Source organism: Uranotaenia lowii, chromosome 1 (genome assembly GCF_029784155.1).
Source record: "Uranotaenia lowii strain MFRU-FL chromosome 1, ASM2978415v1, whole genome shotgun sequence".
Lineage (NCBI taxonomy): Eukaryota > Metazoa > Arthropoda > Insecta > Diptera > Culicidae > Uranotaenia > Uranotaenia lowii.
Genome location: NC_073691.1, coordinates 210,074,051 through 210,086,678, shown reverse-complemented (window position 1 = coordinate 210,086,678; position 12,628 = coordinate 210,074,051). Strand labels below are relative to the sequence as shown.

The 12,628-nt window shown below is 38.5% G+C and overlaps 1 protein-coding gene across 2 annotated transcripts in view; it reads right to left on the bottom strand.

Annotated features, from left to right (window-relative positions):
• Nucleotides 1-1,332: 1,332 nt before the first annotated feature.
• The window catches only part of LOC129746666 (uncharacterized), a 49,322-nt gene continuing 38,026 nt past the window's right edge, over nt 1,333-12,628 (bottom strand). The window contains exons 5-11 of one of the 2 annotated variants that reach the window (XM_055740488.1): nt 6,546-6,664; nt 5,589-6,477; nt 5,410-5,540; nt 5,156-5,348; nt 4,700-5,095; nt 4,337-4,643; nt 1,333-4,271 (exon numbers count right to left, since the gene is read on the bottom strand). In XM_055740488.1, coding sequence (XP_055596463.1) covers nt 1,577-4,271; nt 4,337-4,643; nt 4,700-5,095; nt 5,156-5,348; nt 5,410-5,540; nt 5,589-6,477; nt 6,546-6,664 — 4,730 coding nt within the window. In that variant the 3' untranslated portion in view covers nt 1,333-1,576. The remainder of the gene's footprint in view (nt 4,272-4,336; nt 4,644-4,699; nt 5,096-5,155; nt 5,349-5,409; nt 5,541-5,588; nt 6,478-6,545; nt 6,665-12,628) is intronic. The other variant, XM_055740497.1, reaches the window with a different exon arrangement.

Here is a 12,628-nt window from a genome sequence, read left to right as displayed (position 1 = left end):
GCTTGGTGTTGCTGAAATTGCCATCAAGTCAGATCATATATTTTATTTTTCTGCGAAACGGTAACGCTGCAGCTCAAGTAGGCGCTGATTGGCAATATTGGGAAAGTAAATTCTTTGGAAATTCGAACCGATCGATTTGAGCCGATTTCGCATGCTATGATTGGGGGAATTCAAATTGAAAATTTTCTCTACTTGAAGAATCTAATCACCGTTAGTTATGTTTATTAATTAGTTTATAGGCCGTATTGGTGAAAGGTGATGCTTGGTGAGAACATCTTAAAATTATGGAATTTTATACAAGGATAGAAAGTAAGAAGAATTGAAAGATGGTGGAAATGAGCGAGCATAATTTTATTCAGAAGTATTTTTATCCCATACCAATTTTTCGTTCCGCAGGGGTCAACTACTATGAAGTGGTAGATACAGATAGAATTACATCTACCACCACACATTAGAAAGCCAAGCATGGTTCGTCCCACAAGCTAAAACTTGCAGTGCGAACGAACAAAAAGATGGTAGGGAAGAGACGGACCTATTCACGAACATGATTTTCACTAAAAGTAAAGTCAAAATAGCCGTTTTCCAAAACCGGACGGGCTAAATGCGCATATTTATGTTTTGGTTTATATTTCAGTTCCACTTGCAATATTTTCGTATAACTCAATTGAAAAGGCTAGAAGCTCGTGATAGGCAAACGTCAAAGCTGAAATTTTAGGTATCACATCTCTTTTGCATAAAAAATAGTTAGAGATGCCATTTCATGGTACATAATTGTTTTTTCTATCGAATCACGCTGACAGAAATTTAAATACAGGAGGGTAACGGTTGGACGGCGTGAGTAATTTTTCAAAGCTGTTCATTTGAAATTGAGCACGAAGTATGTTTTAAAATTTTCTGATTTCCCCGGGATAATCACGGTATTAATCTAAGCTCGACCGTCTAGCTAACCCATTTCGTTCCCACAGGCATCCATTATTTGGTTACGATATGAGCCACCTCTGTTTCGAAATATTTATTTTCGATTTATTGATTTAATACCATCACGACACTCGGTCGGCCGGCAAATTCCCCCCGTCATGATACTCGGGCTCGAGTGATAAAAAATATCCCATGTCATAATCACCACCATCACAACTCAGGCAGCCTGTTGCTGCAGTATTTCGATTACAGGTTGATTCCCGGTATACCTTTATTTATTGAAAGAAGAAACATCCACCGCTGATAAGATAATTGATTTTGAAGACAGAAAAATAGAAACCGGTGCAAGGAGTTTCTCAACGCATCATATCAAAAGCCACCTAACTTCGATTAAAAACACATTTTATTTCGGCAACGATTGACTAACCAGAAGAAGTGGCTAGAAAATTTTCAGATTGTCATACATTATTTCTTTGGCACAATTGCAAATCAGTACGTGACAGCAAATATTACGAGTTTCTCTCTTTTTCTTCTCCGGCTCTGTACTTAGTACAATAAACACAAATAACCAATTATGTATATGCTTTACAGGATCGCTCCTCACTAGCAAAGATTAATTGTAATACTTTATTAGACGTGAAATCCGTTTTTGGCTTCACTACTGGGACTGTTTACGGTCGGGTTCCAGGAATCCCAAACTTCGACTCTTTTTCAACTCATCGCTCCTTTCGTTGGTTTTGCGAAAACGATTGCAAATCGCCTGCACACTTCCCGACTTCTTCAAGGTTTCCCCTTTCTGTTCGGTCGAGGAAGATCGATGCCCGAGGTTCTGCTCGCTACCCATTTTCATTGCTTCGCCACTGATGTCGACCATCAAACTTTGTCTGCACAGCGTCGATATGGTTTGCATTTTACTCAAATCCTTGCTGCTTCTTCTCAGTTTTACCTTTCTCAACTTGGAAGCTAAATTCGACAGTCCAAAACGGCTTCCATGAACACTGGTGTTTCTAGATGGTGTTTCATCTCCAGTTCCCGAGGGATTTCTCGTAAGCGATTCATACAGGTTCTCAGACTGACTTTCATCGCCTCTATCCATCGGTTCACTGTTTATCATTCCAGCGCTTGCACTCTTCATTAATACGGAATCATCCGCGCTACTAGTGCTAACCATACTGATTTGACTGATACGGTTGTTCCAAATTTGCTGACGCTGGTGTTGCTCCTGCTGCTGATCTGCTCGAGCAGCCGATGAACTAAGGAACTCTTCTTTGGCCTTTCGCAGCTTCAACGCTCGCTGACTCATCGGAACCAAACCTTTCTGTTCATCAAGTGGCGTAGTCGGTGCAGATCGTGAGGCATCCTGGGCGGTTGATTTCTTCCGCACGGCCAAACGTGGACTTGGTGGTTTGCCATCGGCTTTCCTAGTGACTTGAAGTTTTTCCTCAACACAATCTTGAATGGCAACTTGTTCGCCGGGAACGGATCTACATCTGGTATATTTTTCCTTTGGCACCTTTCGAACCACACCCCTTCCCAACCCTTGTGGTGATTCCGTTCGCTTTTTGTACAACCGTTCTTTCTTCAACACCTCAACTCTACCAGTTCCCGATTCACTTGGTGTTAAATCTCTTTTCTCCAATCGCGAGAGCGAATCTTTTCTTCTCAAGCTGTCATACGCTAGGAAAGTCATCTTCGGTATATCGAGCTGGTCATCATTCTCCTCTTTTTTCTGTCTACCACTCTCAATTGCTCCTGTGCTAGACGATTTAACAACCTTCGCTGTTTCTTTCATCTCTCCCGTACCTTCGGAAGCTTTTTGAGCGGCTTCTAGCTGTCGCAAAGATTTACGCAAACTACCCGCACTGGCAGACTTAGATATTTGAATACTTTCTTGGTACTTTTCAGTTTGCATCTTCACCCTTCTATCGAGTACCGGCGATCGCCATGCAACCGGGGAACACGATCCAGAACTGTGCGGAGAGTTTCCGGAACGCTCCGTCGACAGTCGTTGATTGTACTTGGCAATCATGAGCCGAATGTTGGGCGAAAGTTCTTTACCAGGAGGGCCCAGTTTTGATTCCAATCTCCGTTGCGTGCTCGGCGATTGAGGTAACGGAGGCAAGTTGATCACCAATTTTTGTTCGTTCTTCAACACACCCGAATCTGGTTGATCGCTGCGATCGGAAGTACTTGACGATTCGACTTCTCGACTGACCACATTCACCAGAGAATTGTTGAACGGTTCTCCATCGACAGTGGAGAAAATCTTCCGCTTCGTTTTGACTAGAACATTTGCTGTGCAACATACCGCATTCGCGCTTGTTTTGTTTTCCTGCATTTCAACACTTGTTTCGGTTGGTGAGATGAGAATTTCTTCAGTTACGCTTATCGATTGACTAGGCACGACCGGTTTGTCCGTCGATTCAGACTTCTGACCCTGCTTAATCTTGAAAATAAATACCACATCGTCAGATTGTGGTGGTGCTGGTGTTTGAGGTAACTTTTCCGTCGAGTCACTGGGTTTCTTTGCCCGACTTGTTTTGCGTTTCGTTTTCCGAGGCACCTCCAATACGTAGTTTGCCGTGCTTTCGTCACTACTGTCACTCTCTGTTTTGCTGTTTTGCCGAGAGCCCATCCTTTTAATTCGGGTCTTTTTGCGTGAACCGTTACTCAAATTTCGTGCCACCTTTTTACTATTGTTATCAACTGATTTATCTTCCGTCAAACTGCCTTCAATTTGTGTCGAAGAATCGGGCGAATGAGACGTCAGTGGTACCGGGTCGGATTCTGAGCTGATTGGAAAGTGTCTTGGTCGTTCTTTTTCCTTTTCCAAACTGTTAACTCGAACGGCATTGCAAACAAAAGTCGGAGTCACGTTTATGGTTGCCATGCTTCGTAGATTGTCGCTTGGTTTCTGTATCGAACTAGTCGCTTGAGCTCCAATGGCCGGTGTAATACTGATCTTCGGGATGTCGTCCTCTGGACGTGCTATTCCCGATGCATATTTCATATAGGAATGGAGTGATTTCTTCAAGTCAGCAACGTGTGAGTTGATTGTTTGAACATTTTCTAGAATCTCGGAAGCATCCTTCAACGAAGAATCTTCAAACTTGTACAGGTAGCGCAGAATTTCCAAGGCGAGCTCTTTCATGTATGCGAAAAATGCAATACTATCGCGGGAACCAGTTTCAACGAACTCCGGCAGGGTGGCAATCAGTGCTCGTAGCACTATCTTTAAACGACGCACTTCGTCCCGATCAACGGAATCCTGCTCCCGCAGCCGTATCAGCAGTTTGGTAGAGTCCTTCAAAATTGTACTGCTGTTGCTGGATGGTCTCGAACTGTAGCCAGGCCTTTGAAATGTAAGAGACGGATTAGAAATGGGTCATAATTATAAAACTTGTTCGAAACAACATACTCTGGTTTAATCTGGCCACTCGCGACTACCAGCTTAGCGGCAGCAACTGATTCGACAATGGGATCGACGCTTTCTTGAACATCCTCCACTTCCACCAGAACCGCTCGGGGTTCTTCTCGTTCCACCGACAGCTCCAGTTCGGGGTTGGACGATATCCTTCGACTGCCCGCAGTTTCGCTGATCTCTTTCAGCTCGTCAGCATCGTTCAACGAAAGGCTCGAAGGTTGGTGAGAAATAGAAGCCGCCGGAGGATGTGGAGAGATACTGTCCATCGAGAGAGACCGACCGAGGGCAGGAGATTTCTCACCTGTAATGTGATAGGGTGTGTTAGTAACAAAAATCTTTTGATATCTTTATACTCACGTTTGTTTTCTAACGGATTGTCACTGTTTTCCACAACGACAGGAGCGTAACCTGGATGCAGCAGAGCTATGGTTGAAGCCTCCGGTCCTATACCCTTTGCTTTTTCCCATTCGAATAACCGACGGGTGAACTTTCGTGAAATTCCTTCGAACTTTATGAACCCTTTGGTGGTTTGCACCACCAGCTCCTTCTTCGGTGCTTCAGCACCACTGCCGACCAACGCTTTCAGCTTAAGCAGTCCCTCGCCCGACTTGTGCTCGTCCGGTGTTTTTGGCTTCTTGGGTATTGCTCCCGTCGGTTTGCTCTGCTGTCTCTTCATCGAGTGTTCGCTCACTTGAGAGGTTTGGGTGCTGTAGGAAGGGCCCTTGTTTGACGCCTTTATCTGTTTCCATTCAGCTGTGAATAGGCAACCGATTATGAAAAAAAAACTACCAAACTCTCAGTTGAATTACTTACACAACTTTTTCTGGAAATCTTCGGGAAGATCCTTGGCATTGGGTAGCTGAGCTAAACCCTGCCCTTCCAACTTGATTTGACCCGTCTTCCAAAGTTGCCAATCGGTGGTCGGTTTTTTCTTCTGATCACCATGCAGTTCTTTTGGCAAAGCCGCCAACGATGGTTGAAGTTCCTTTTTCGATTGAGGTGCGTGCTGTTTTAATAACAAAAGTAAATTTAAAACTAAGACAATAGGAATTCTAGTGGTTTCTAACCTTTATTCGCCACTCATCTAGTTTCTTTTTGAAATCAGGTGAAAGATTCTCCTCGACGATCGGTGCCTGCTGCTCCCGTTTGGGACTTGTCGGCGAAGAATCTTGCAGAAGCTGGTTCACTAGGAAGAATACTTAAAAATATAATATTTTTTATATTCCCGATCGCACAGAAAACTTACTTGGACTGTTGGTCAGCAACAAGGCCGCCGGTCGTATCCGGTCCCATTCCTGCTGTTTAGCATCGAACTCCCGTTGTAACTTTTTCTGCAGCTCCATGTACCGTCGCTTGATTTCGTCCCGTTGCCGTTGCAGGTTTCGTGTCTTCAACGACGCCCTTCGATGCGGAGTATTTTGGTCGGATATTTCCTCACTGGACATTTCTTCCAACAGCTCTCCTTCGAAAAATTCCATCGCCTTGCAGGGGCTTTCTGGAGCTGAGGTTTCATCGCCTCCGTAGCTCTTTCGCTTCGGCGACTGCTTAGAGTATTCTCGTTGCGATCCAGGAGATGATAGCGATAGGTCGGTGGTACTTGCTAGAGATTCTTGTTTCAGATTCAACGGCTTCGGTGGAGATTTTCTCAACTTGGCTGTGTGCTTAGGATCGATCGGGATTCCTTCAGGTACGGATTCAATCTCAGGGATGTGCTTACTCTTGCGTGAATTTCTACTTCCACCACCGGTTTCCTTACCAGATGAAGAAGTTCCTCGATCGCCACTCCCGCTACGTCTCAATTTGCACTCTGGTCGCCATTCGTTATCATCACTGGAAAATGTTGCCGGAAGTGATCCGCAGGGGGAATTGGGACAGCTCGTCGTGTCTCCCGATGGCAGTGCAAGGAAGGTAGGCGTATTGTTCCGATGACCGGGTGAAGTTTGGTTAGAAGAGAACGAATCGGAACGATCCCGTTGCAATTCGCAAGCTTCCATCGATTCGCAGGGACTTGCCTCCCGGCTGCATCCGACACTGTTGGAACTTTTGGTATTCCGTTGCGATCCGTTAGATTTTAGTGAACCTCGATGATTTTTCACAATACCCTTCACCTTACTCCATGCTGACTTATTTTTATTCTGTTGGATTAGGAGAACAAGATTAGTAAACGCAACCTTGAAAACGACCTTTTTCGAAACGTCATTACCTTGTCCAACTGCCGTATGGGATCCAGAATTGCGTCACCATCGAGTGATTTGCTCCGGCGGGATTCCTCATCGTGAGTCCGCGGTCGGTCGGCACTTTTAACCGAATCTCGTTTATTCGCTGTAACGAAAATAAGTGGGAACAACTCATTGAACAGCACTTTGTAAAGACCCTACTGAACGACGACTGTTGATAAACACAATGATGAAAGTGCAAATGGAAAAGTTCACACCCTGGACATCGAATCGAATTAACAGAATATAATTTTTCGCAAATATTGTGTGGGGGTTGTACCGGCTAGCTAGCGCCATTCAGTAGCGATATTTGGCTATTTTGTTTTTTTTTTATGTGAAGTGGAATTTATTGTGGCGTTTTCTATTTATTTCCATGCTTTGCGTTCTAAATGATAGACAAACGGGGAAGTATTCTTCTGGCTTTCAACAAATAACTTTCTTTAGGCCTCAATCGCCGGCTTCTTATTAGACACAGAAAAAAAAATCCTTAACAATGAAGTTGACGAGAAAATATACGAAAAAATCCTGAATTTTCTCTTAGGATTCAAAGTAGGCATGGAAAGTTTAATTCGAAAGAGTTAAATGCTAGAATGTTTCTAGCATCTCTTACGGGTCTTCTTTTGTTAGATACCAATTTACATACTGAGTAGGCGTTGACTTTTTCGAATCGCAAAACTTTTTTTCATTTATAACAGTATCTCGAATCGTTTTAGGTTTTCAATCGTTGACTAAATTTTTTTAATTTCAATTGGTAAGTGGCATTGCAGCGAAATTAACTTCCAAGTATTTGAAAAAAATATTGAAATGTAAATTTAGATAGTTTAAGCACATGGCTTCGTAGAGCAAAACTATCGGTGCTTGTTAATGTTGTTTTACGAACGAGTTTATTTAAGCCCAAAGATAATACCAGATACTATTGCTCGAACCGATTGCTTAAGGTCGATCTGGAATGAATATGTTCCTATTGAGTCAGCAAGTTTTTAATTTTGAAAAAAAAATCTGTGAAGGATGTTCAAATTCTTAAAATTTGTTGTTTTTGCGAAAAAAAATGAACAAAAACTCAATTTTGTAGCTATTCCTTGTTACCTAAAAAAGGAAGGCTCCAATACAAAATACTTAAACAAAAGAAAACATAATTCGGATTTTTTTTTTGGTTTTTTTACATTATAGCTTTAACTGATTTTCAATAAATTTGATGAACGTGGTAGTGTTTACAGTAGAAAATGTTTTTTTTTACTGTATTAGAAGACATCTCTCATTTCTAAAAAGGGTGGCACTATCACAAAAGCTACGTTAAATATAATTCTGATATGATAATTCCAACGATTTTTGTAAAAAATGGTAATTCAATAAGCTTTGACATAACAAGATGGATTATTGTATTGAGAGAACTCTATTAGTTCCAACAGGGGGCGAACTCGATCAGTTTTCCATCAGATATAATTTTTGAAAGAAACTTAGATGCCCTTAATCATTGAATCAAAACATAGTTAAGAGTGAGAATGTCATTCAAAATAAATCAAGTTTCAACTGTGATGGTGAACATTGCCAGTACAATTTATTGCTTGTTCGTATTTGTTCCCAATCAAAATGAGAAGAAGCAAATAATGGTTCAATCTGACTCAAGTTTAATTTTTGCTAAATCATGGAATCTGGTTTAGAGTTTAGAGTCCTTCTGGTAACCCTAATTTCATCAGAATATTTCAAGATTTTTAAATCAATAACTTTCTTGTTAAAATAATATTTCTGAAAATTGGACGGAAGATCTGGCCTTGTTGCTAGATTCTTTTCATGAAGAAAAAAATGCTCTGTTTTGGACATTATAGATATTTTTTCGCCACTCTAAACGCTTTGCCATCTTAGGTAAAGTTGTAGCCACACAATTTTCCAGTAAGCTTTAGACTTTAATTTGTATCGCGTAAAAACAAAATATGCTAGATAAACAAAAAAAGTGACATTCTCCCAACAAATTTGCGAGTTTTTGTCATACAAAATCTAAAACAAAAACCCGAGTACCTAAATCTCATTTTAAAAATCGGCAAAAATTCTGTCGTTCGTTTTGACCTAAAAGGAGACTTTTAGATTAAAGGCGTTTCGAAATTCGAAAAAAAAATGGCAATTTGACACACCAATGAATAGAGAGTACTAAGAAGTGTATTCGAAAAAATGCAACACTTCATGTTGTGAATAAGTTTTTAATGTAAGAATGGAAATTGATTAAATTTTCAGTAAAACTACATAGCAATATCATATGCACGTGTACAAAATTTCGTAACAATCTGACAGGTTACTTTTGATATAGAGTCCAATACAAAAGCTAATTGACATAATTTTTTGGACATGATCGAGAATCATCCAGGAAAGTCCTAGTTGGGAGACCCAAAAACAGACCAAAGTCCATATGATAAATCGTTTAAGGAGTTTGTGTTTAAGTGAAGATGATTGATTCCTGAATGATTCCATGAAGTTAAAGAATGTGAAAGGTTTTATCAAGCGCAATCTAAAAATTTCAATAGAGGAAGTGATGAAAAAGACAAACTTTTCTGTCTGGTTCGTTTAGTTGACTGATAAACAGGACTGAATTCATTCCTACAAGGTAAACAAAATACGGAGGTCAAATCGTGCGCAAAATATTTCGACCGCTAGCAGAGAAATATTTTGAAAAAAAAAATAATTGTATTGGATAGAACAACGAAATTTTTAGTGGACACCTGGCAGGTTTCCATCCAGAAATTTTTCATTGAAAAGTCTCGCCAGGGTGTTCCGGAGATAAACAAGGAGAAAAAATTGAGAAACTTGGTATCTAGTACTTGAGGAGGCAGACGATCTGTGGAATCTGCAAATCAGTCAGTGTTTCATAATGATTAACAGGATGAATGTCTAAATATACAAAGAAGACTGACTCCAAATGCGACTATTTTCCCTGCATAGTACTTCAATTAGTCTTATTAAGTTGATATTCTGTTTTGGTTGGATCTGGAATCGTAACATTACGCGTACACTGAGGTGGAGTGATACAAAGTCAGATATGTTGTTTGTGTGCCGAAGGAGGACAATTGGGTAAACTTGTCATCCCAAGTAACAATTTAGGTTTTATAATGAACTGCATGCCAACTATAAATTAAAACTATAAAACCGCGTTCTGATATGTAAGAATCTATAAAACTCCAATACAACGGTTAGTAGCACAAAAAGGCCCTACTGCAGTAGGTTCTGTAGAGCAAATTATAAAACCTTGACAAGCCAAATCAACTTTAAACGTTCTGTATGAATTTTGCTTATAAATCCTATTTATTATATTATTTTCGTCTACAAACAATTTTGCTCCGGCATTTGGTTCTTAATAATAATTTTTAAAACAAATGAATCTCTTTCAAATAAAATATAAAATCGAAAGCACAAAGCACAAATTTTTTTGTCATCATTCTGTTACGGAATTCAACATGATTTTATCAATCAGAATATTCGATTCCAACAATTAATCAACATGCGCTTTCAAGTTTACCACAAATATTTATGAGAAAGTTCTAAAAAAATAATGGGCCTGCTGTAAATTGCTTTTTAAAGCAATTAAAATGCTATAAAAAAGATATGTTTAAAAATTATGAATTTTTTAACTTGAACTATTTGTGCTCGTTCAAGCATTTTTTTATACTCTGTCTTCCATAAGGATGATGGAACTCTCATAAAGCATGAATAAGATGAGGAATACTTTTTATAATAATAAACAGTCGTTAGTAAATTCATCATTATTGGCCATGAAAATGGCGATATTATAATTGTTTTTAATAGTTGTTATTGGACACTTAAAAAACGATTTTGTTATCTATAAATTGCCAATCAAACTTATTCACATTTACGAAACTTTTTTGTCTTATAAAAGTGTATTGTGTTGTAAAAGGTAGCTTGAACGGAAATCTTTAAACCAACAAAGTTATGTAGCAATCTATAATTTTTTCTACAAAACCGCTTCAGGCTTGATGAGTTTTTTAAAGTCATTTAAAAGAATCTTTTAAATACGAAAACTCTGGAGGTCCCCTTGAAAATATATTGATAAGAACAGTACAAGCACCTTATGAAGCCTTTATAATTCAAGGGATGTTGGCGGCAGATGATAAAAATAATTGAACACAATTTGTCGAATTATGCAAAGATTTTTTTATTCCCTTATCACTTCATCACACTGTTCTAATATTCTTGAGAGACAATTAAATATATTCATGGATTCACTGTTTTATTATCGATAAACTTCAAATATTACGGACCAAGACAAATGTTGAAATGTTCATTACTAAGCTGACAATCAGGAAATTCCACTAAAATGTACACTTCCAGCAAATAATTAAAATTGTGCAGCAAGCCAATTATTTTTTCTAACGCTTGACGAAGTCAATTTCATCCGATATTGCTCCTTCCATACGCAAAAAACATTTATTTCTCCTTTTGCCACCGAAATACATTTTATTGTTTACATTTTGGTTGTTTCTGCATAATATTCTTTTATAATCCCTTTAGTTGGCCAAATGCCTATTATAAGCTTTATTGGGCCTATAGCGGGATTTGTTTCATATAACCGGTTTAAAAAGGCCTCCATTAGTTATTAAGTAACATTTATAAAACCAAAGCTACTTGTGAAGATCGTATAAGGAAACGAATACTACGAAATAATTTAAAAAGGCTTTTATAAATTAAAACAAGTTTGTAACTAGGTATTTCAAGACTTTTCCAAATGTTTTATGATTTCAGATATAAAAATGTTTTATAGCATGCACCAAGTGCCAAATAAAAAAGCAATCATAGAAGTTTATTGCTGTTTCAAAACTTGGCTTCATAAGACGTTTGTAGCTGTCCTGGAGAGAAGTTTTGAATAGGTTTCCAATAAATACATTTACGGTATTATACATCACTTATAAAACACCTTATAAAAATTATAAAACCTTTTCTATTTTTGTGTGTTACTTGGGATGACTTCGACCAGATTAAAAATGTTGAAAAGCTTTGCAGAACAAACTTCAGGAAACAGAAAATTTAATCAAAAATAGCCTTGATTTGGAAAAAAAATGTGGTTCATAGTACAAATTATATATAGCGCACGTGTTGCCCTAAAATAAAAAACCCTTGTCAAAATGCACAAAAATTCGCAAATGTTAATATGACATTACTAGGTAGCTTCACTGAAATTTTCATCATTTACCATCCATGCATTCAAAAGTTTTTCATTAAAAAATGTTGCATTTTTTCGAATACACTCCTTAGCCTAAGGTTGCCAGAATTTTTCGGATAAATTCAGCCTATTTTATAAAAAAAAAACTGGCAAAATCCGGAAATTATATTTAAAAATTTTTAAACACAAATTTCGGACAATATCTGGACAAATTTGGTCAAAACTCGGTGTTGCAAGCACTTTTTGACCACCGTGCGGGACAAGCGGAAAACAGAATGAGATAAAGGGAACACTAGAAAAATATTGTATCAGCTGTTTGCGATGTTTATGTTCATGGGCGCTGACATGTTTGGAAAGGTTGTTTTTGAGAGAATGGCGAATGTACCATTTTGGAAATAGTTCGTTGGAAATATAAAAGAAAGCGAAAGGAGCTAGTGCAAGAATTCCATTGTGATTGTAAAAATTGTGTTAGAGAGACGTGTAAGGAAATTGTAATATGTTTTAAATGTGAATTCGAATGATATTTTAATATTAGTTTTTCTAAGATAGGACAAATTATCGTTCCGACTGATTGGTCGACTAATTGTATTGTGGTGACCAACTGTATTTGAAGACGTACCGTGAGTAGATGTTAAATACGAACAAAACAATGACATTGAGACAAAATATTTCATTCGAATAGGTTGATGACTGAAGGAAACCGTTTGAATTGACAACATTCAAGTACATCTCATTGAGAACTTACCGTAAGTCACTTTTAATTGTACTTAAAGCAGAATTTGATGACCATTTTATTCAGGACTAAGCGCCCATCTAAGAACTGTGGTTTTGAACGGAAAATTAATAGAATCAGGGAGAAACTTGTAATGTAAGTTAGTGTAATAGGGCTTGATTTTTATTACTATT